Below are 21,980 nucleotides of genomic sequence, written 5' to 3' on the forward strand. Positions count from 1 at the left end.
GGCAGTGTGGGGTGGCTGGGGGTACTGTCCGAAGTGGCAGCAGCTGGCAATGCCACCAGCTGCCCTTACTGGCCTGTGGTTGGCAGCAGCCACGGTGGCGGGGCCCCATTGCAGGGCGTCCTGTCTGTGCCACGGGGCCAGGCGTGGGTGGGAGCGGGTGCACCCCGGGGAGGAATGTGGGCTGGGAGGGGCCGTGGTTTCAGCTGGGGCACTCAGGGTGTAGCCAGCAGTGCACCAGCAGCTACCACACAGCATGGCCGAGAAACCCCAAATCCAGCTCTTCATCAAGGTGAGAGGGGTCCTGAGGGAAGTGCCCAAGGCCAGTGGTAGCCCTGGGCAACCAGCCCTGGCAGTGCTGCGGTGGGGTGGTTGGGCTGCCCCTGCCCACTGCACTGCCCAGGTGTGGGGGGCACTGGGCAGGCACGGGGGCAGATAGTGGGCAGGGGGTCAGGTACCGGGTAGGCAATGGGGCTGACAACAGGCACTGAGCACCAGGCAGGTGAGGGGACAGGCAGTGGGCAGCTCAGGCTCTTCTCCAGGGTGCACCGCTGTCTGCTTCCTGCCCTGCTGGCACAGGGGCTGTTGGGGCTAAACCAGGGGAGTTTGGACCAGGTTCCCCCACGAAAGCAGGGCCCAGCAGCCCAGCATCTGCCTGCACCTGCCAGGCTCTTCCCAGCCACAGCTTGGCCGGGGCAGTCTGTCTGTCTCTGCAGGGCAGGGCAGGGCTCACCTGGGATTGTGGCGGGGGTTGACAGGACCACCAACCAATACCGCTGTCACCTTCCTCTGGCACATCTTTGCTGCTGGACTGCCCCTGCCACAGCCACCCCTGCTCCCACTACTGCTCTCAAGCCCTTGTGCCCCTGGCACTGTGAGGCTGGCAGAGCCTGGAGGTGCTTGTCCCCAGAGGGTGCCAGGGCCAGCACCTGCTGTGCCATGTGGCTGCTCTGGGGTGTGGCACTGAGGCTCTGGGAGCAGGCAGGGGCCAGGAGCTGGCACCTTGCCTGGCATAGCAGGTGCCATGGACTGCAGCACAGCTTCCCAGGCTGGGCTGGGGCATGTGCTCTGTCAACTTCACTCTTTACCCTCTGCGGCTGCCCCCACTGGGGCCATGCCAAGGTGAAAGCGCAGCTGAGCTCTCCTTTTGTGCCCACAGGCAAGCGAGGATGGGGAGAGCGTGGGGCACTGCCCCTTCTGCCAGCGGCTCTTCATGGTGCTGCTGCTCAAAGGGGTGCCCTTCACCCTCACCACTGTTGATGTGAAGAGGTGAGTGGTGGTCCCCTCCCAAGGGGTGCCAGCCCTGGCACCAGGATTGTGTGCAGGGTGGGGGGTTGATAGGTCCCCAACACTTTGGGAAGGGATGTGAAGGGCGGGCACTATGGGATGCATGGAGCTTTTTGCACCTCCCCAGGTGACCACTGGTGCTTGGTGGAGGCTGGCAGGTATTTCCTCAGGCACACACTGAGGCAGGAGGGGCCTGGAGGCACCACCTTGTGCACTGGCCCCCCAGAACTCCCTTTACTTGGGACACATGCACAATACAAACACACACACACACGGTGCCCTGCAGAACCTGGACATGCCAGGCATCAGCGGTGTACCCATCTCCCACAGGGCACTGGACGTGCTGAAGGACTTCGCACCAGGTGCCCAGCTGCCCATCCTCCTCTATAACGGCGAGCCCAAGACCGACACCATCACCATCGAGGAGTTCCTGGAGGACCAGCTGGGCCCCCCCATGTCAGTGGCTGGTGCTGCCTTGAGATGAGGAAGGGGCACCTCAAAGGGCAGGACAAGCTGAGGGGTGAGGGGGCTGACAGATGAGTCTGTCAGCCTCTGCCACCCGCCTCAGCTGTGCCCATGTCCCCGCAGGTGCCCCAGTCTGGTCCCACAGTACCCGGAGTCAAGCCTGGCTGGGAATGACATTTTCCACAAGTTCTCTGCCTTTATCAAGAACCCAGTACCTGCCCAGGATGAGGGTGAGGAGCGGGTGGGGGAGCACCCCATGCAACTTCTCGGGTGCCACACCCCAAAACCTTGCCTGGTCACACTGAGCTTTCCCAGTCCCCCTACCCAGTCCAGTCAGGTCTGTCCAAGGACTGCCCTCCCTACGTGGGCCAGTGTGGCTGTGCCAGGTCTCTGTGGGAGGACAGAGGCAGGTGCCAGCCTGAGCCAGGTGGGAAGAAGCTGACAGGCGGCACCTGGACATGTGGCTGGGCTGGCAGAAGGCCACAGCAGAGCAGGGGCCCCATGCCCACAGCAGGGCTGTACCGTGACCGGGCCACCCTCCCTGCAGCGCTGCAGAGGAACCTGTTGCGGGCCTTGCTGAAGCTGGATGAGTACCTGAGTGCCCCTCTGGAGCACGAGCTGGCCCAGAACCCTCACCTCCGGGCCTCCCAGCGCCGTTTCCTTGATGGAGACCACCTCACATTGGCCGACTGCAACCTGCTGCCCAAGCTCAACATTGTTCAGGTAAGCCACAAGCATCCCAGGACCCTGCCCTTCTCCTTTCCCTGGCATCCCCAAGTTTTCACTTTCCTCTTGGTACCTACAGCAAGCCCCTGCTCCTTTCCCAGTTGTTCTCTCAGTTCTGTGCCCCTCAGCATCCCTCTCCCCAGGAGCTCTGCCCAGCACAGTGCCCTTCCATAGATCCCACTCCTCTCTGCATCCCCTCCTGAGTGTCAGACCTCGATTGTGCAGTGCCAGGGATGTCCCTGGCTTCCTGCCACCCTTCCCAAGCGGTGCCTGCCCTGGTGGTAGAGCTGTCCTTGGCACCGTGTCAGGCAAGCCTCCCCCATTTGTGCTGCAGGTTGTGTGCCAGCATTACCGTCGCTTTGGGATCCCCAAGGACCTGCGGGGCGTGTGGCGGTACCTCAACAGCGCCAGTGAAACCAAGGAGTTCAAATACACGTGCCCCAATAGCCAGGAGATTATACAAGCCTATCGTTCCGTGGTCCGGGCACCGCAGTGAGCCGGCCACGTGCCCTGGGGTGCGCAGGGCCACGGCTGGGGTCAGGCAGCAGTCAGCCCACCACTGCCCCTGCCTGCAGGGGCTCAGGAGAGCTGTGCCCCTCACATCCAAACTCTCTCCACTGGCACCCAGGTGCTGGCAGCGATCTGCAGTGCACTCAGAGCCTCTCTTGTGCACCCACCCTTCCTCACAACCAGGACAAGCTCTGTGACCACTCGAGCATCAGGATGAGAGCAAGGGGGCACAGCTAGGGCACCATCAGTGCTAAAGCTGTGCCCAGCTGAGAGCAGGGGCAGAGCTGGGGATGACAAGCTGCCCTGCAGCCACTTGCATGGGCACACTGTGCCACCCACCTGGGCAGCAGGCACCACAGGGTGCCCTCACACGTGCACCTGCTGAGGGGATCTGGCATAGCCATAGAGACCTAGGAATGGAGATGGAGGAGGATGGCACAGGCAATGGGCAGAGGTCAGTTCCCCAAAAAACTCACAATTAGGAAGCTCTCAACAGACTTGGGGGTTGTGAAGCAGGGAAAGCCCAAGCTAAGCTTCAGAGTTCCTGGAAATAAATAAAAGCTTTGCAAGCAAGACCAGTGTGAGTCTGGAGTGACTACCCCAGCATCTCCTCCCTCACAAGGCTTTGTACTGACCTCCTCATCCTCTCCCAGTGCCCAGCAAGGCAGAGCCCACCCTTCCAGCTCTCCAGAAGGGTTGGCCAGGCTCTAACCACACACCCATCAGCCTATTTGCAAAAAGCTGGCAGGGAAGGGAACTTCTCTGAGGCCCAGACCTCCTGGTTCAGCTGAAACAGGCCCAAGGCTTCCTGAGAAAGGGAGAGGCAGAATAGACAGGCATACCCAGAGGGACCAGCTGGCTAAAAACACCTTTATTGGCAAGAAGCAAAGCACAGGTGATCTTTCCATTCCACGGTATCAAAGCTCCATCCAAACTCTACCAGTTCATAGTGAGCTCAGGAGCTGGTCCCTGCAGGGAATAGCTGCAAGGGAAAAACCCACCATGCTGGTGTCCCCTCTGCTCCATCTGTCCCCCTCAAAGGCCCTGCCACTAACCCAGCTGAGGGGTGGCTGCCAGATACTGCTGGCTCTGCTGTCTCCCTGGGTCAGGGAGCCTCAGCAGGTCCAGAACAAAAGAGACACCTCCTTGTTCAGACATAGGGGTCCGTTAGTGCTGTTACCAGGGCACAGGACAGCAGCCATCAGGAGTCCTCAAAACTCACTCCAGATGACACCTTCTTGCTGGAAGGAGATATAGGAAACAGCAGAGCCCTGAGCCCTGCTGCTTTGGAGCAGAACCCACAGTGTGCCCAGTGAGCAGCATCCAGCCCCAGCACTGACCTTCTGAAACCAGGATTAATGAGGGATTCTCCAGGGACCTTCCTTTTGGCTGGCAAAGCTGAGCCAGAAGCCTTACTCTTCCTGGGGCTGGGCTCTGCCTCAGTCAGGAACAGGTAGGACACAGATTACAGGTTACCCACGAGCTCTGGCAGCCCTGCCAATCTCTGCAGGGCCAGGGGAGCCTCTGGGAGCCCAGCCTGGCAGGACCAGCAGTCACCAGAGTGCAAGAAAGGGCCAAACTTAGCCTCCTCTCCCAAAAGGAGCCATGGATCCACGACAGCCTCCAGTCTGGAAGCACAGGAAAATCTGCCCTCCTTCTGAGGCTGCCAATGCCCACCCAGCCTTTGACCTGAGCATCCCAGACACCCTGAGAGCCACCACATTAAGCCGTGCCCTGCAGCTGCCAGCAGCCGCAGCAGAGGGCACTCAGAGTGTCCTGGAGAGCATATGGATACAGGACTAGCAGCCTCCACAGAGAAGAAGACAAAAGATTGCAGGACCAGGGAAGGTGCCCCTGGCAGTGCCTACCTGGCAGGAAGAGCTGCTGGCTCTGGGTGGTGTTCTTCTCAGGGCTGCAGGAACGTCTAAATGCTGTCTCCACTGCTACTGAGAGAGAAGCCAGAGCCAAAGCTTGTGACAACACCCCCCGATTCCGCATGCAGCACTTCAAGCCTCCCCAGCGAGCTCCCTCCACAGCCAAACTAAGCCACATTCTCCTCTCAGCATTTCCATCCAAACTGCTGCTGCACCAAAATCTTCCCAGACCCCTCAGATGTCTGTAAGGTGACTCCCACATTCAGGATGCTGGTGTGGTGCTGGCCCTAAGGGCTGTTTTTCCACACAAAGACACACCACTGTGTACCCTTCTGCCTGCGGGGGTGTGGAGCAGGCCTTGGCCAGCTCTGAGAATGGGCCAGCCCGAACAGGTAAGTGATGGGGAGCAGCTCTTCAGCTGGCCCACTGGGACCGGTGAGAAGAAACCATTTGGGGTGAAACCCTCTCCTGCTGCGGCTGAACTCGGGCACCCGGGGCACTTTAGGTGGGGGTGACCATCCCAGGGAAGTGGCAGGAGCTGCTAGCCCTCCCCTCTTCTAAACCCACCACGGACCTTCCAGTCGCCTCTCCAGGCTCTCGATGTAGCCGGCCATGCCGAAGACCAGCGCCTGCAGCCGGCTACGTGCCTCTGCGGCGGGCAGCTGTGCGAGGGCCAGGGCTGGGCAGCGCGGCTCCTCCGGCAGCCGCAGCACGGCCGAACCCGGCCCAAGGCTCAGCTCGGCGGCCCCGTCACCCAGAGCGGCCCTGCGGGGAGCGGGGGTGAGACGGGGAGCCCCGGGCGAGGTGGGGCCGGCGGTGAGGGGAGCCCGCGGCGAGGAAGGTGCCCGCAGCGAGGGAGGCCCCAGGGCCGGACACTCACCGGAGCATCGCGCCGTGCTCCTCCGCCGGGCACCGCTGCGGGGGGAGAGGAGGAGAAGAGCGCGTCCAACACGGCTTAGCCCGAGTCCAGACCCTTATCCCTGCCCCGCTGGCACTCCGGCTCTCAGGCCCGGGCGCCCCCCGCGCCCCCCGGTACATACAGAGCCGAGCGCCGGGCAGCCGCCGAGCTCCCCGGCCCACACCTCCATCGCGTCGGTCACACTGTGGGAGGGAGCAGCTCAGGCCAGGGCTGCTCGACCCCCGCTCGGCCCCGTGCCCTCCCCACCACCTGCTCCTTCTCCCGCCCCGTTCTCACTAGACGGCGCCGTCGGGGCCGCAGTAGCAGAGGAATCGGCCCGGCCCGGCCCGGAGCCGGTGAAAGGGCCCCGCCGGTTCCGCCATGGCCGCGGCGGAAAGGGCGGGCCGCAGCGGCGGGGGCGGGAGCGCCGTGTCCTGCCCGGGCCCGGGCCCGGCAGCCTCGCCATGGTGAACCTGGGCGTGCGGCGGGTGGAGGATGATGTGGCCGCCAGGCACCCGGTACGGCCCGCGGGGGGCGAGCTGGGGGGCCCGGGGGTGCTGGGGGGGCCCGGGGCTCAGGGCTGCGCCTCCGGCTGACGCTCCCCACAGGCGCTGCAGCAGTACGCGGCCTGCCAGTCTCACGCCTTCATGAAGGGCATCGGCAGCTTCCTGGCAGGTACGGGCCGATCCAGCCACCCCGGCATTGTTCGGGCTGTCCTTGGCCGCTCCCCGGGGGCAGCGGGGATGTCCCGGCCGTGTCCCGTAACCCCGGCCGTGTCTCGGCAGGCAGCGGGGCCGCCTTCGCAGTGCAGAAGCTGGTGCGGCAGATGCTGCCCTACAGCCTGCAGTGGAGCCTGCTGCTGGCTGCTGGTAAGTGCCCAGCCCGAGCGGTACAGAGCGGTGTTTACCACTGTTTAGGGGCTTGTCTCTGCCTCCAGCCACCTCCCTGTGCCCCGGCCCCCAGGGCTCGGGATGGTTCGCGGCAGCAGGTGCTGTCCCCACTGAGGTGCTACTGGCTCTGCCAGGACCACCTCGGCCTCCCCAGCTGCAGGGTCCCTCGGAAGCTACGTGGTAACCAGAGCTGAGACGCAGAAATGTTCCGACTTCTGGATTTACCTGGAGACGGGCAAGTCCCCACAGGAGCTTGCCGTGGCTGGTGGGGTGTCTCAGCCCACAGGTACAATCATAACTTACTACTGCTGCTTTCCCTGAGCTTGTCGTGGTGACTGGTTCTTCCCTGCTGCAATAACTACGTTGCTGTTCCTGTCTTGTAAATAAGCTGGTGACTGTGTCATTACTTAAATCTCATTACATAAGTCCCACAACTGACAGCCTACAGCCAAGGGATGGGTGCAAGAGCAGCTGTGGTGGGTGGAGCACCTTACCTGGTTTCTCACCTCCCCCGTCCCTCTGTGCACCTGGCACAGTGGGTTCCTGAGCAGGGCTGGAGATGTGGGCTGGGTGTACTTGCTGCTGCCTCCTGCCCTGCCTGCACTGGGTATTCACGAGAGGCAGCACAAAAGGCTTATTTGCTGGAAGAGGAAGGAGAAGGTAAGGGATGGAGAGAGTAACTGAGATGTGGAGGGATTTGCTGCTCAGTAAGGTGGGCAGAACAGGAGGGGCATCAAGACAGGCGCTGCTGGACAATTCTCATGGCTGCTCACTGCTGTCTCCCACACATACCTTGAACTCCCAAAGCTAGACCGACTTGAAGAGGCTTTACATGCTTCCCCATGGCTCTGTGGTTCTTTGCCCACCTTCGGCAAATTCACCAGGATGAATTTCACCAGCGCAGTTGGAGGTCCAAGGAACTTTTACTTTCTTGTTGCAGAAAACCTCCCCAGAGGTGCAGAGGGCAGGGATGGCGCTGCAACAGTGGTGAAGAGGAACAAGTATGGTGACGTGGTGGAGTAGCCAGCACAGCATAGCATGTTGTGCCCATGTCTTGCTTCACACCCTCCTGCCTACCCAACCTGACACTGCTCATGCTGCCTGTAAGGATGGTGGTCTTGGCGACACTGCTGGCAAGCTCAGAGGACTTAATCCTGCAGTGAAAGTGTGGTGGAGGCACCTCACAGATTGCTGCTGTCTGCCCCATGGCCTCTGCACATTGCACTGGGGGTACAATAAAAGTTGAGAGCTGAAGGCACTTGTTGTGGATGACGTGAAGGACAGAGCAGGTGGTGAATATCAGCCTGAGGCAACCTCTGCAGTGCGTGTTGGAGCAGAAAGCTCTGGTCCCTCGGTGGTAATGTAGTCACAGTCAGCACCTGGATTGCTCTGAGATGGCTACAGGCACAGACAAGTCTGGGCTAAGTTGTGAGGGTAGAGCTGTTGCTGTGTCCCCTGTGTTTCCTGAGTCCAGCCAGTCCCCATGTTCCTTCCACTGCAGAAGCAAGGCTTTTCATACCTACCTGAACAGGCCTGAGCTGAACCCCACAGCTGGGTGGCCTCTAGGTTGTCCTCTTCCCCTGTAACAGGGGCAACCATGTCCCCAGGGCCCCTCTCTGCAGTGCTCACCTGTCACTGGCTAGTCCCAGATTGCCTGTCCAGATCCATAACTATTTGGCAAGGTAATGGTACTGCCTCAAATCCCGTGCACACGGTGGGGCATGAGGGGTTTTTCCATGTCAGACTCCAAGTCTTGACTAGGTAAATGGTCTTCTCTTGGTGGATGTCCAGCTCTGATTCAGCTACAGCTGAATTTCTTAGAAGAGGAAAACCAGCCTGAATTCTGGGAGCTGCCTGGGTTCTTAGAGCAGCATTCTGCCTCAGGAACCAGAAGTGCCTTCTCCGTGTGAGATATGTAAACAGGCCCTGAACCTCACCACAGGAGGGAGTCCCTGTCCTGAGGAGATGAGGAGCTTGGGGAAGAAACTGGGCTTGGGGGTTCACAGTTTCATCTGAACTGAAATCAGGTTTGCCCTGTGCAGGGAGATGGGGAGCAGCCAGTGGAAGAGCTGAAAGCAAAGTGCTGCAGGGAACAGGTGTGTTAAGTCAAGCAGGGTATTCCAGGAGTTCAGCTGGAGCGAGGAAGGGTGCTGGGAAGTGAGCAAACCCACGGAGCAGAGTTGGTGCTGCCAGCAGGATCAAAGAGGGCAGTGAGAGCTGCAGGTCCCTACAGCCACTCCTCTCCAGTGTTCATGGAACGTGCAGGGGAGGGGGAAGCTTCTCAAAGGGTTGGAGTGCTGGGACCAGTCCATGCAGCTGGCAAGCACTGTGATGTGTGTCCTGGTGTCTCTGAGCTGCAAGTGACTGCAGCAGCAAATGCGAGCTGCTTTGGTGCCACTCTTGAGCACCAATGCTGGGCCCTGGCAGTGGAGGCTGCTGGCAGGTTGTTCTGCTGGGGGCTGTGGCAGTGAGGGACAGCTTGAGCTGCCTGCTCCCACCTTTGGAGTGACCGCACCTCCAGCACTGGGGAATGAGCTTGGTGACTGCAGCTGGCTGGAGCTCCTCCACCTCCAGGTGGGCCTGGGTCTGGAGTGAGGTTTCCAGCCCACCTTGGTCTATTTGAGGTCATCTCCAGCCTGGTAGAGCGCACAGAGCCGTGATGGTGTCTCAGCATTAGACAGGTTGCAAGGGCTGATATCTTCAGGCAGAGTCTGACCTGTGGATGTGGCTGAGGGGATCTGTCCCCATGGGACAGCCAGGCTGAACTGCCTGTTGCTGATCACAAGCCACTGAGCCATAGCAGTGGTTACAAAGGTTTATTTCAGATTATTAAAAAAAAAATCTCAAACAAAACCAAACCTTCTTCATGTCTGTACATCCCTGTGCTTACTCAATTGGAAATAAAGGCTCATCCTCCCAGCTGTCTGGTATGGAGTGATGCTGGGCTCAAATCCTGGCATGGAGCAAAGCCCCACAGTGCAGGAGCCCATCAGCTCTGTGCCAGCATGGCCATGCACCATGGAGCTGCAGGAATCTCTGGCTGTGGCAAAGGCAAGTCTGGCATAGGAACCACGGGGATAGTGAAGGCACCATGTCTGGGTTGTTGAAGTGGGACCTGGAAGTTGCCAGCTTCCCACATCTGATTGTTGCTAAGCCCTTAACCAAAGCTGAGGCCAATGGCCAAGGTCAAGACCTTGCCTTCAGGAAGGTCAGTGGGGTTTGTGCGTCAGCCAGAAAGACAGCATGGGCTTTGGGTGATGCCCAGAGCTCCCGAGGAGGCAGGGCTCATGCTCCAGGGACAGGCTAGCAATGTCAGCTATAAGGACTAGTGTAAGTAATATTCCCCATTCATACACATACACATGAAAACAAATCCTGTTATTGCATGGGCTCATTGGCCCAGTTCAGCTCAGCTCTGGTGGCAAAAAGATGTCCTAACTCTGAATGCCCCATTCCCAGGCCTGCTCCAGGGTCCATCCCTGAGTAATTCTGGGAAACATTTAAGCCCTTCTACCAGGTCCAGTGGTCTTTTCTTGTTCTTTCCTGTAGTTTGAGGGCAAGGGGAGGGCAAAAGGGGACAGTTTTCATACTGGGACGGTGTCAGGCCTTGGAGGAGGACATTGAGCACTTGCCACATAACAAGCATTCAGACTGTGGAGCTCCAGCAGGCAGGATGGTGCTGGTCCTGCAGATATGGCCCACTCTGTCCCTGCCATCAGATTATGCTGGACTTGCTGTGCCGGAGCAGGCAGATGGCTGTCACCAGGGATGTCAGGGTGGTGACCACAAAGAGCAGAATGAGGATGACCCAGTAGTTGTACAACATGCTTTTGTGGGAGGAGGGCTTCTCTGCCGGGATCATGTTGGTGAGGTTCAGCATGTAGCCCAGGGCCCAGCCAATGGAGGTTCCTCCTGCCTGTTGAAACATCATGGCATGGTCACCACCCAGCCAGCCCAGCTGCATGGGCCTCAGGACACTTTAGGATCATGGAATCATGGAGGTTGGAAAAGACATCTAAGATCATGGAGTCCAACCACTAACACCAGCACTGCCAAGGCCACCCCTTAACCATGTCCCCAAGTGCCACATCTGCATGTGTTTTAAATCTCTCCAGGGACGGTAACTGCCACATCCATGGGATGCCTGTTCCAATGCCTGACCACACTTTCCATGAAAGAATTTCTCCTAAAATCTAACTAAAACTTCCCCTGGCACAACTTGAGGCCACTTCCTTGTCCTGTCACATGTTACCTGTGAGAAGAGACCAACCCTCACCTGGCTACAGCCTCCTGTCAGGGTGTTGTATAGAGTGAGAAGGTCCCCCTTGAGCTTCCATTTCTCCAGGCTGAGGCTCCCCCCAGCTCCTTCAGGTGCTCCTCATAAGAGTTGTGCTCCAGACCCTTCAGGGCCTGCCTCAGTGTCAGCCCAAGGAAGAAGAGTGTGGGGGAGCCCACAGCCCCCTGACCCTCTGCCTGCCCACAGGTCCAGCCAGCCCAGGGACAGAGCAGTGACCATCCTGTGCCAAACTGGGCTCATCCCCTGGGAGTAAAACCTTATGCACTCAAGCCAGTCCTGAGCTCCTTGCACATCCTGTGGCACGTGCAGGCGAAAGTGAGATCCCACCCTGAGGTAACTTCCCAAAAAGCCTCAGCAAAGCATTGTTTGAGATGGCTGGTGTCTTGAGGGCCAAGGAAGGGCTGAAGGACCTGACCCTATAACCATCCCACAGCCAGGTCAGCTCATTTGTTTCCATCCCCCAGCAGATCCCTCCAAAAACTGAGAGTTCCATTCTCCCCCTGTTCACTGGGATCCTCTTGATTCTGTTTGGCTCTTTTTCCATATGGGATCATCTGTCCTGCAGGGTTCTTTGGCCTAACTCCAAAGAGATCCCATGGGATGGGGATGTATTTTGGTGCTACCCACCTTCTTCTGGAAGGCAATGTTGGGGAAGGAGTGGTCGTTGAAGCTGTAGCCTTTGGTGGTGAGCAAATACACAAATGTGCTGACAGCACAGTAATCTGGCAGCCTCTTCTCCAGCTTGGGGGCTTTCTGGAGCAGCTGGTTGGGATGCACAGAGGGAAAGAGAAGAGGGGTCAAACCAGCAATGGCCAGGCTTGTGTCTATGGCCTGAAACTCAGGGTGGTTAGATGTAACCACCTTGTGAGGCCAAGGCTGTTCATACTCACCTGAGCCCCATCCCAGTCCCATGCAGGAGCCATCAATTGCCTTGCCCCTACTCCACTGGTGCCAGGAAACCCAGTGACCTCTAATGGCTTCTCTCAAAGCCTGGGTAATACCCCACATGCAGCAGCCCCCTCCTTCCCACGATGCCCAGGGAGCCCACCTCACTCCAGCTGGTGGCACAGATAGTGTCTGCAGCATCCTTCAGGTCACTCGGCAGGTGCACACGTCTTCCCATCACAGTCTGGATGAAGTCCACCGTGTAGAAGAAGGCAGAGAAGGCCTGATGGAGGTAAAGGAGCAGCTGTGGGTCAGGCTGGAAGCAAACTCTCACCATGAGCAGACTCTCAGGCCAGTGTGGTGGGCACCAACAACCACTCTTGCAGAGCTGGGGGCCTGGCTTTGCCACTACATGATGCTGGGGAGCCGGGGACAACCTGCCCAGCTAGCAGCTGTGTCACCACCCTCCTCCATGCCGGGACTTACAATGAAGTTTCCTGAAACCTCTGGCTGGAAAACACCATCAAAGGAGCAGCGGGAGAAGGGGCAGTTCTTGAAGTCAAAGAGCTTGCTGACGAGCTGAGTGCAGAGGTTCCCGTTCCCGGTGCCGACCAAGGTAACGGTGTTGAGGGCAAGGCTTGGCCTCTCCTTCTGTGTGCAGGGGCTGTCATAGGTGCTGCTCAGCAATAGGCTCTTGTTGTAGCCCGTAGGCCAGCAGGGATGGGACACAGTTCCTTGGTAGCTCTCAGCCTGCCAGAGGAGGGACACATGGGGTGCATGAGCTGTGTTGTAGCCACAGCTCCCCGGAGCTTGAGCAGTGAGACACAGAGCAGTTGCCAGAAGTGTCTCAAAAAAGACACCCCAAGAGGCTTGGGGTGTCTTGCCTCTAGTCAAGGGCTGCATCACCTCATGGAGATGGTGGGAGAAAGCCTTGGGAACACAAGAGAGGGTTAAGGGCAAAGCCCAACTTGGCTGGTAAAGGTGTGCAGCTGGTCCAGGGCTGAGGGACAGTGTAAACACTGGGGTGAGGGCGTAACTGTGGGGTCGTGACAGCCACCATCCACATCAAACACACATTGTACCTGGAGGAGCTTGGAGAGTAGCCTCTTGAGGACCTGGTCCCTCCCATAGCAGAGGAAGCTGTGCGTGTACACTTTGTATGCCTGGCCATACAGCTTCAGCATCACCTCATTTCTGGGGTTTTCAATTGTGTCCCTGGTTTCAAAGGTGATCTGTGTGGAAGCACCCCCGAAGTCCATGGCCCCCAGGGTCTTCTTCTGAGGCTGGATCCATTCTCCAAGCCATCCACGCTGAGCCAAGGAGGACAAGAGCAGGCATAAGTGTATGATGAGCTGCCCAGCCACCACAGCCATCCCATTGGATGTCAATATCCCCTGCCTACCTTGATGAAGTTCTCCAGGAGATAGTTTGCAGTGATCCAGCCAAAGACCCCTTCCTCTTCCCCTGACAGGATCTTTGCTCCCCGGAAATCAAAGGGATACGACTTCAGTGTGGCTGCTACAGCTCTGAGGACAGTGTCCGACAGCTTTGGGTCTGCAATGCTGTGGGCCAAGTGACAGGGCAGAGTGACAGGACTGTGCCACAGTGCTGCAGAGCTCTCTCTGTCCCAACAGCCCATGGGAGCCAGCACTGCCACAGCAGGGCCCAGGAGAGAGGTGAGCCCTTGCCTAGGTACCCACAGGCAAGTCCCAAAAAATTCCCTTTGTCTCTGCTGAAGGAGGCAGGTGGCAGGAATGAAGTGTGCTGCCTTCTGCTTGGGCTGAGCGAGGGGAGCACTACTTCTCCCCCATGTGCTTTTTGAGGGGTGATGATTCTCACTGTCTCATCAGGCTGACAGTGGGTGCAAGGGATTTTCCTCCTAGCATCCAAAAAATCTGTGTGGGTTATCCTCGCTCTGGCCCCCCACCAGCCCCTTTCCACTGGTGCTGTGCTGGCTGTGCCCTGCAGAGCATATCCCGCTCTGAAAGGCAGGACTCCCTCTTGCAGGGGACACAACACTGGGCAGCTGGGTGCTGAAGAAATTCGCCAAGCAATGGGGCAACACTTCAGCCATCCTTCACCACCTGTGCCCTGCTGTGTGTGGCAAGCTGGCATGTCACAGTGGCACGACAGGGCCCCCCAAGCACTCACTTGAGCAGGCGCATGCCAGCTGTGGCACCCAGGTATAGCGGGGTGCCCGTGTGCTTCTCCTTGGGCACATCTCTCAGGGCCTGGTTCAGGCAGTGCTCCAGGCTTCTCCCGGCCGCCGGAGGGTTTGAGCTATAGCTGGAGATGCCAGGACCTGTGAAGAGGAACAGCATTGCTCCCTGCTGGTGAAGGGATGATGCTCACTGGGAAGATGCCTGGTGAGCAGCTTTGCCCCTTCCAGGCTGTCCAAAAAGTTTTCTGTGGGCATGGAGCCATCCAGGGTCCAGCCACATCTCCACTGCTGGCTGACAGTCTGGGAAAGGTTGATAAGCAGAGAGAAAAACCAACCCTGGCTCCTCACTGGGCTAAGCAGGGAGCTGGATTATTCCCTGGTGGATCAGTACCTGCTAGGAAAAGATAAACCACAAGCATGCATGGCTGCAAGCCTTGGGGGGACTTGGGAGATGTTTTAGGAATAGAGCTGAACTCTAGAACACGTCACTACACCCGTGAATACAGAGGGAGGCAGCTGGGCACAGAAGGGGCATTCACACCACGCTGCCCTGCCTCAGGCATGCAACAGACACCGCCACCAGCCCCCAGCCCCAGGCCAGACCTTACCCTCCACATCACACATGCTGTGCTCGCTGACCACCCCGGTGTCATTCTCCTTGTCTGCAGGCCACTTGTAGATGAACATGGCAGTGTGGGAGGACCCAGCGTCCAGCACGATGCCGTACTGCAGGGGGAAGGTGGTGGGTCAGGCCTGGAGACTGAAGGTCCCCTGGCTGCTCCAGCCCTTACCAAGGGAAGGCACTGGGGCTCAGTGCACAACTACTCCTACCCCATCAGTATCCAGCAGCCCCAGACCATAATCTCACAGAGGCAGGCTTTGCTAAGCCCAGCCTGGCACTGCTGGGCCCACATCTGCCCAAACACATCTGCCTAGGATATGACTGGGAGTGGGATACTGGCTATTCTGAGATGCTATTTGCAACAGCACAAGGACTCTGGCTTTTTGGGTAAGGAGACCCCCTTGAGTGCAGCCCAAGGGTCTCTTCCCACCATGGCAGGTTGTCATCCCTCCTGGCTGCCTGCTGAGCCATGCTAGCAAGTCCCTGGGACTGGTGATGGGGAGGGACACCTGAAATGGCTCCTTGGGATGCTCTTGGCCAAAGAAGGGCAGCCAGGCCCCTCATCCCTCCTGCCCTTGTATGGCTCGGCCATTCTCTGGCTATAAATAACCCTACTCCTTCTGCCAAACAAGGTTACCCAGCTCCCAGGGAGGGACACCATACATGCTGCCTGCAGCGCCCGAGGGTGGACCCCTCTGCCTGACCCTTGCTGCCCATGGTCTCGAGGCTGCTGTGGCCCCTCAGGGCTGTGAGTATGTGGGGAAAGCAAGGCAGGACTCAGCACCACCCCAGCTGAGCATCTCTAGGGTGAAACCATCTAAGGCTTAAACTTCCTATGAGCCTCTGTCTGCTCCTGCCCTGCCCAGACTTGATAGAGCCAAGGGCTGGAATAGGCAGCTTCTCTCCCTGCATGGCTCTGGAAGCCAGGCCAGCCCTGCCTGCCATGGATGCCCCATGCCACTCCTGTCCCTGTCACCTGGTTTTCCCCAGCTCAGGCAACAGAAGTGTCAGGGCAGAGGTAGGGACACCTGAGATCCCCACTTATAGGTAGCCCAAATTACACTGTGAACCCATGGCCCTGAACCAGTGGTGCTACTCCCTCAAGGGACCATCTCACATGGGTGACCTGCCCAGACTCATGAGATTTGCTCATGCCCTGGGCCAAAAGCTACAAGCCAGCATAGAACCCCCTCTGTGGCCAGGCTGGAGCAGTGAAGCAGCTTCAGCTCCTGACAAACACTGCAAAGAGGAGGAAGGAGGCTGACACCCCCCACACCCTTCCCCAGCCTCCTTTACTGGGTGCTGGGCTGAGTGCTCTGGTCAGCTTAGAGGGTTCTCAATGTCCTCTCTGCCCAGCATGTGGCACCCCAGTTCATTCTCACCAGGGCAACCTCTGCCTTGCCTGCCCACCCTGGAGTACCATGGCCACCCCTGTGTCCCCAGATAAGCAGTCACTGACCAGCCACAGGAGACTCTGAGGAGGGTCCAGCCTCAAGGGACCCTCTCTGTCCACCACAGTGGCACATGTGTCCACACACCCTGTAGCCACCATGCAGATGTCTCTGGTTTGCTCACAAGGCACCACATTACCCCAAGTATCACCTGGAGTGATAGCAGTAGCAGGGTGACAAGGCTGTCCCCAAAGGGAAAACATTGATAGGTCATCCCCAAACACAGGGCTGAGCACAGCAGAGACACTGGGAGTAGTCTCCAGCCTGGAGATATCATGGAGGGGCTGAAGTCCACAGGGAGGGACAAGATTGGAGACAGCGATATCTACACAGTGGCAAGGGCTGAGAGGTGCTGGAGTATGAGACAATGAGGATGACCTGGAGTGCCAGGGATACCTGGTGCTGCCCACCAAGAATGGGGTCAGCCTGGGAGGGGGATGCCGGGGATGGCAGGAAGGGAGATGGCCACAGGGCTGGTTCCAGGGTGAGCAGGAGGAGACCCACCACCTGTGACAGGGGGAAGGCTGGTTCCCAGAGTTTCTTCCTGCCTTCAGCAGGGCTGGCTTGGCTGTGCCCCACTTCTCACCCCATGGAGACCTGGTGCCAGGGTGCATTCATGGGGGTAGATACCTGGGGTGGAGTTGCACATGTAGAGAGGTGCACACATGTATGTGCACGTGCATGGATGTGTGCATGTGGTGTACATGCTGCAGGAGTGTGCGTGTTTGTGTGTGTGTGCATGGGCATACAAAGGTGTGTGCAAATTTAGGTGTGGAGGTAGGTATGTGGGGATGCTTGCCCGTGGGTGTGCACACGTGAGGTGCACACGCACAGAGGTGTGCCAGTGTTGTGTGCACACTGGTGCATGTCTGTGCATACATGCATTTAGGAGGGGCGTGTACATGGGTGTGCGTGGGCACATGTGCGTGCCCAGGGAAGTGCAGGCATTGAGAGGCAGCATGGAGCCTGCACCCAGGGCAAGCACCATGCAGAGGTGACATGTTCTGGTGACAGTGGCACCACTGGGGCAGGATGGAGAACTGGCTGCCCCATGTAGGCACATCCTAGTGCCCTTTGCTGCCAAAACCTGTGGGCCAGGATGGGAATCTCTCCTCTTGGACCCCAGCAGGTATGGAGTGGTGGGTGAGGGGCATCCCAGGGGTCCCCCGGCCATGGCGGTGGCAGCAGCAGCACTTGGCTGGGCTGAGGTGAGATGTTGCAACACGATGGCACTACCACTGCAGAGAGTGCCTGGCCAACTGCTGTGACACTTCACCCATAGCCACCCTGGCATGAGAGGAGCCACCTCAGCCTTGTGCCAGCCCCTCCTGGGGGCACAGGGTTTGGCACCCCAGCCTGTCCCTGTGGCGAAACTGTCCTAGCCTGGCAGTGATAAGCAGGGGTGGGAATTGTGTGTGCACAAGACTCAGGCAGCCTAGTATGTTCCCAGTGAAGAAGGAATGTCACCTCTAATCCCAAGGGCACCCCATGCCTCCAGCATTCATACAGAAATCACAAATGGGGTCACCTACAGTGGTATGCAAAGGTGCCAGATCCTGTTCCTGTTTTGCCTTCCGTCCCTGCCCAGACCCTGGGCTTGGGTGTCAGACCCACAGCATTCCCCAGAGTAGAGTGTGCTGCCGTGTGGGTCTGAGTTGTGGCTGAGGCATCGGCAGGTGGGCTCCAGGGGCCCTACAGGTGGGAAACCCCAGGAGGGAGGATAAAAGCCTCAGCATGTTTGCCTGCTGGCACCCAGTGCTTTAGCAGGGCCTCATGCATGTGGGACAGTCTCCAAAACCAGCATCTCCTGGTGGCACAGGGGTTTTTCCTAACAGAACTCCCTGACCAGATCCTGGTGATGCTGCAGGCAGGGGGAACACAGAGGAGTCCCCATTGTGGCCCCACACTGGGACAGTTTTCCAATTCCAGCCCTATATCTGCTGCCTCCTGGGTCACCCATGGTCCCAAGGGCTCTGCCCCAATGCAACATCACTCAGCCCAGCCCCAGTCAGGGCTGCTCAATCCTAAAGCCGCTGCAAAGGGGACACAGAGGACAGTGATGGGGTAGGGCTTGGAGCTCCTGATCAGTGTATGGCTCTGCCCAGGGGAGGAGGCAGATGCAGACATTGAAAATGCTCCATGTGCCTGGCACTGTGCCCTATGGCCATGCCCAGGACTTCAGCCCCTATCCCACAGGTTCTCCAGGCTGCCCCATGCTGTGTGAGCAACATCTGCCCCCGCACCATTTCTGGCCCCCCACCATTCTGCCTCTCTCAAGGGTAGGGAGGTCATGCAGTACCCAGATTTGCAGTGAGTTGTGACAGGTTTCCTTCATGCTGCAGTAGCCACAGCAGCCACAGGACGAAGAAATTGCCAGAGATACCTTGGAAGACATGCCAAGGGTCTCCCATAGCAGGACTGACCTCTAAACCACGTGGGCATCTTTTGGGCTGAGCTAAAATAACATGAAGTTCTGCATTCTGAAAACAGCACTGAGCTTTCTGCAAAAACACCTCCTCAGGACCTTCCCGGTGCCAGCCCCATGGGAACAGGCACTGCTGGACACAGGTGCACACACCATACTGGACCTCACAGCACTTGGGAAGTCCTGGAACCCTGAGTTCCCTGGGCCAGGCCTTGTGCTGAGCAGGGTCAGGACCGAGGTGGGTGTTCAGGGCTGCTGGGCCCAAAACCTCAACACTGCCTGCAGACTAGAAGGTGCTACCACTCAGGGAGTGAAAAAGTACCAAAAAAAGCACAAGAAGAAAAGTTTCTGGGAATTAATTTGGTTTAAAACCAAAGGTCTATCTTTGAACCAGAAAGAAGAAAGGCTTTCCAGGCTGATCCAAGTGCTACATATGGAGTCTTGGAACCAATCTAAGAGAAAAAAAATCCACTTTCAAACCAGCTCGGCACTGCCCAAGTTGCCCCAGCATGTGGCAATGGGTGGCAAAGAAAGACATCACAGAGAAGGAGTTAATAATGGGTAGTTACACTAAGAGCAAAAAAAGGTCATCGTGGCTAAGTCAGCTCGTTTTCTCAGTCTAGTCTTCATTACATCTGACCCAGAGAGAAGGCAGTGGCACATCTGGCATGCAGGCTGGCTCAGAAAGTTTCCAAGTAAACTGCTTGGGATGAGAAAAAGGGGGTTTTAGATGAACTGTTTTTCAGGACAAGAGCCTGGGAGTATTTTAAAACAAAAGACTTGGCCTACAAAAGGAGCACTTGGCCAACAATAAATTGTTCGGGAACTTCTTTCATCATCTGAATTTACAATGAAAAAAGGGGGGAGGAAAGCAGCTTGTATTCAAAGTGCATTTGTCACCCAGCAGCAGCGGCTCAGGAGATGCAGCGGAACCGGGGGAGATGCTGGGGGTGCAGGGGAGCCCTGGGCCAGGCAGAGCCGCAGCAGCAGATGCTGACTCGGCTGCTCTGACCCGGGGGGCCGCTATCTTTCAGCGTGTCCAACAGATTCCCCTCCCAAAACGCACGTCCTAAGGCACAAGGGATGGGCGGCCGAGGGGTGCTGCAGCCGAGGGGTGCCGCAGCGGAGGTGCCACACAATGGGTGTCGCTGCTGGGGCAGCCCTGTCCCTGTGCTCCCGGCAGCGGCTGCGACCCGCGACCCGCGACCCGGCCCGCGGATGAGGGACCCCTCAGCCCCGTGACGCGGGGGATCCTCTGATGCTCCGGTGATCCGCACACCGGGAATGTCACACACCGGGAATGTCACACACCGAGGTGCCCGCGGCGGCTCCCCCAGCCCACGGCAGCCCAGGATCTCCCGGTCCCCGCCACCGCTCCGCGGCCGGTGTCCCTGCGCCGCCCCTCTCACCTTGAAACCCGGCGGGCCCCGTGCGTCCCCAGAGCCAAGGAGCAGGAGGAGGATGCCCAGGAGGCAGCCGAGGGCCAGGAGCAGGAGCAGGGCGGCCAGGCGGCGGGCCATGGCGGAGCAGGGCAGGTGTGCGGCTCGGCAGCGGCGGCGGCGGCTCCTGCCGCTCCTCCTCCCCCGCCTCCTCCTCGGCCGCCTCTCCCGGCTGAGTCACCGCCGCCCCAGCCCACCCGGGCGGGACACCGGCCTCGGCGGCACCGCGCGGGGCGGCCCCGGGCTGCGAATCCTGCGGCTGCCCCGGACTCGGACTCAGATCTTCCTGCCCCTTTTGCCCCTGGATCAGACCGATCTACCTCCCCCAGACCTCGGGACTTTTGCCCGGGATCAGCCCCAGCCCGGCCTCTCAGGCACCGCTCCGGCTCCAGAAACAGCTTTGTCCCTGGAGCATCACCGTTACTCGCAGGGCTCAGCCCAGTCCTGTCCCTCCTCCCTGGGCACAGCCTGTGTGCCTGGGACGAGCCCCATCTACCCCTCCGGCCATGGTCCTTGACCCCAGGCTCAACCCCATCCTGCCCCCGCCCTGGGGCTTAGCCCTTAGATGGGTTCAGTGGGATGTGGGAACATCCCGAGATACAGAGAAGCTCCAAGAACATCTCATCTATGATGATTAACAACTGTGGCTGTGTTCCTGCTCTTAATCATCACAAGAACTTCGTGACAGCCCTGAGGAGCCCAGATGTATATTGAGGCTGTTTTCAATACGGTCACAAGTGAATAATGTGATACATTTGCATAGGGAGCAGTGTGCCAAAGGAGGTTGGGCTCCTTCCTCTGAGAAGGACATTTGCGGCTTGCTTACACAGTGGGATACAACAGTGAACAAAATAATAAACAAGGAGAGAAGGCTGGATGATGTGCCTCCTGCAGCAGCTGGGTTGCAGGGTGACAGTCACATTTTCACACAGAGGATGTGGCCTGAGGCTTCTCACACCTGCCTCACTTCTCAATATTTTTTGAAGCAGGAGATTTCCTGCCGCTCACAGTCATGCTCATGGACCCCTGCTCTGCAAACATTGCACCAGCACTGGACCTTCTGCATGCAGAGCTTCCTGCCCATCTCTGTGGTATTGGGGCGCAGAGATGCTCATGGGGCTAAGCTTTGCCCAGGGCTTGTGGTGCAGGAGCCCCCAGCCCTGATGTGCCACTCCACTGCGCAGGTTCTGCTGCTGGAGGTCCCACAGGGGACGAGCTCCAGTGCTGTCCCCAAAGCAGTGACTGGCAGCAGAGTCTGGGGAAGAAAATGGCTAAATAGGGGGACAGATTGTCACCCTCACCCTGGCAGTGCCCATCACTGTGGTTTCTCTGCAGGACTGCTGTGTTCAATCTGTGAGTCTGTTTGCAGGGGTTCACCTTCTCACTTCAATTCATTAAGCACTTAACCCTGGAAAATCCATGTCAATCTATTTCAAGACATTAAGATATTAATGTCTGTGAAAAATTTTTTCTTCTTTGATGCTGATTATGCCACAGGAAAACAAAGTCCTGTCCCTGAGGCTCAGCACAGCATCATTTCCTCTACCCTTCTGCCTTCCCAGGCTGACCCTTCTCAAGTTTCTATGGGAAAAATACTTGTGTATTCTTGATTGTTCATGCTGCCCACCTCATCTTCTGAGGCCATTCTCCACAGTGCAACTGCATCAGGGATTACCATGGAGATCTTTTCTGGATTGCACTTAATCCTTTCCTCAAACCTCCTGCTTCACCTTTAGATGGACAAGCAATGAGGTCTTCAAAGACCGAAAAAATATTTCTTTTCTGGATGGTAAGGAGCAGAAACAGGGTTGAGGAGCTCTGTGGGAGTAGGGATGGTCCCCTTGCTCCTCATCCTTCTTTTGGTTTTGGGGGCTCCGGAGGAAGTTCCTATCTGGTCCTCGGTGTGGTGGGACCCATCCTGGGAGATGTATCCTCCATACCCTGGTTTGCACAGACTTGGCCATCCTATTCCCTGGCTGTTCAGGGATGGCTTTGAAAGGGGGGCTGGCATTCCTTCCCTCCCAAGGGGAGGCTGCCCCTCCTCTTCATGGGG

At 58.2% G+C, this 21,980-nt stretch overlaps 4 protein-coding genes across 8 annotated transcripts; 2 read left to right on the forward strand and 2 right to left on the reverse strand.

Annotated features, from left to right (window-relative positions):
• The first annotated feature begins 203 nt into the window (after window positions 1-203).
• CLIC3 (chloride intracellular channel 3) lies at window positions 204-3,560 on the forward strand. Its single transcript, XM_066332611.1, has 6 exons — window positions 204-289; window positions 1,157-1,266; window positions 1,615-1,740; window positions 1,873-1,979; window positions 2,297-2,472; window positions 2,810-3,560. The coding sequence occupies exons 1-6, from the start codon at window positions 254-256 to the stop codon at window positions 2,969-2,971; spliced, it is 717 nt and encodes a 238-aa protein (XP_066188708.1). The 5' UTR covers window positions 204-253; the 3' UTR covers window positions 2,972-3,560.
• Window positions 3,561-3,841: 281 nt separating this feature from the next.
• On the reverse strand, window positions 3,842-6,151 carry PAXX (PAXX non-homologous end joining factor). 3 transcript variants are annotated; one of them, XR_010745043.1, is made up of 7 exons: window positions 6,055-6,151; window positions 5,900-5,960; window positions 5,740-5,774; window positions 5,434-5,624; window positions 4,854-4,931; window positions 4,326-4,489; window positions 3,842-4,226 (listed from the first exon to the last, which is right to left on the reverse strand). XR_010745043.1 is itself a non-coding variant. In XM_066332613.1 (7 exons), exons 1-7 carry the CDS (start codon window positions 6,138-6,140, stop codon window positions 4,187-4,189), a joined length of 582 nt encoding a protein of 193 aa, XP_066188710.1. In that variant the 5' UTR covers window positions 6,141-6,151; the 3' UTR covers window positions 3,842-4,186. The 3 variants fall into 3 exon arrangements, 2 of the variants coding, with proteins under 2 accessions (XP_066188710.1, XP_066188709.1); XM_066332613.1 differs by having other exon boundaries at window positions 4,326-4,419; window positions 4,854-4,928; XM_066332612.1 differs by having other exon boundaries at window positions 4,326-4,419.
• Window positions 6,152-7,901, forward strand: TMEM141 (transmembrane protein 141). The gene is made up of 5 exons (XM_066332616.1): window positions 6,152-6,275; window positions 6,366-6,432; window positions 6,543-6,626; window positions 6,802-6,933; window positions 7,588-7,901. Exons 1-5 carry the CDS (start codon window positions 6,222-6,224, stop codon window positions 7,668-7,670), a joined length of 420 nt encoding a protein of 139 aa, XP_066188713.1. The 5' UTR covers window positions 6,152-6,221; the 3' UTR covers window positions 7,671-7,901.
• A 2,103-nt stretch (window positions 7,902-10,004) lies between these two features.
• ENTPD2 (ectonucleoside triphosphate diphosphohydrolase 2) lies at window positions 10,005-20,401 on the reverse strand. 3 transcript variants are annotated; one of them, XM_066332606.1, is made up of 9 exons: window positions 19,898-20,379; window positions 14,599-14,716; window positions 13,981-14,131; window positions 13,232-13,391; window positions 12,912-13,139; window positions 12,316-12,579; window positions 11,993-12,112; window positions 11,572-11,706; window positions 10,005-10,563 (listed from the first exon to the last, which is right to left on the reverse strand). In XM_066332606.1, exons 1-9 carry the CDS (start codon window positions 20,006-20,008, stop codon window positions 10,363-10,365), a joined length of 1,488 nt encoding a protein of 495 aa, XP_066188703.1. In that variant the 5' UTR covers window positions 20,009-20,379; the 3' UTR covers window positions 10,005-10,362. The 3 variants fall into 3 exon arrangements, with proteins under 3 accessions (XP_066188703.1, XP_066188704.1, XP_066188705.1); XM_066332607.1 differs by lacking the exon at window positions 11,572-11,706 and having other exon boundaries at window positions 19,898-20,401; XM_066332608.1 differs by lacking the exon at window positions 12,316-12,579 and having other exon boundaries at window positions 19,898-20,380.
• Between the last annotated feature and the right edge of the window lie 1,579 nt (window positions 20,402-21,980).

This window comes from Sylvia atricapilla, chromosome 19 (assembly GCF_009819655.1).
Source record: "Sylvia atricapilla isolate bSylAtr1 chromosome 19, bSylAtr1.pri, whole genome shotgun sequence".
NCBI classification, from domain to species: Eukaryota; Metazoa; Chordata; class Aves; order Passeriformes; family Sylviidae; genus Sylvia; species Sylvia atricapilla.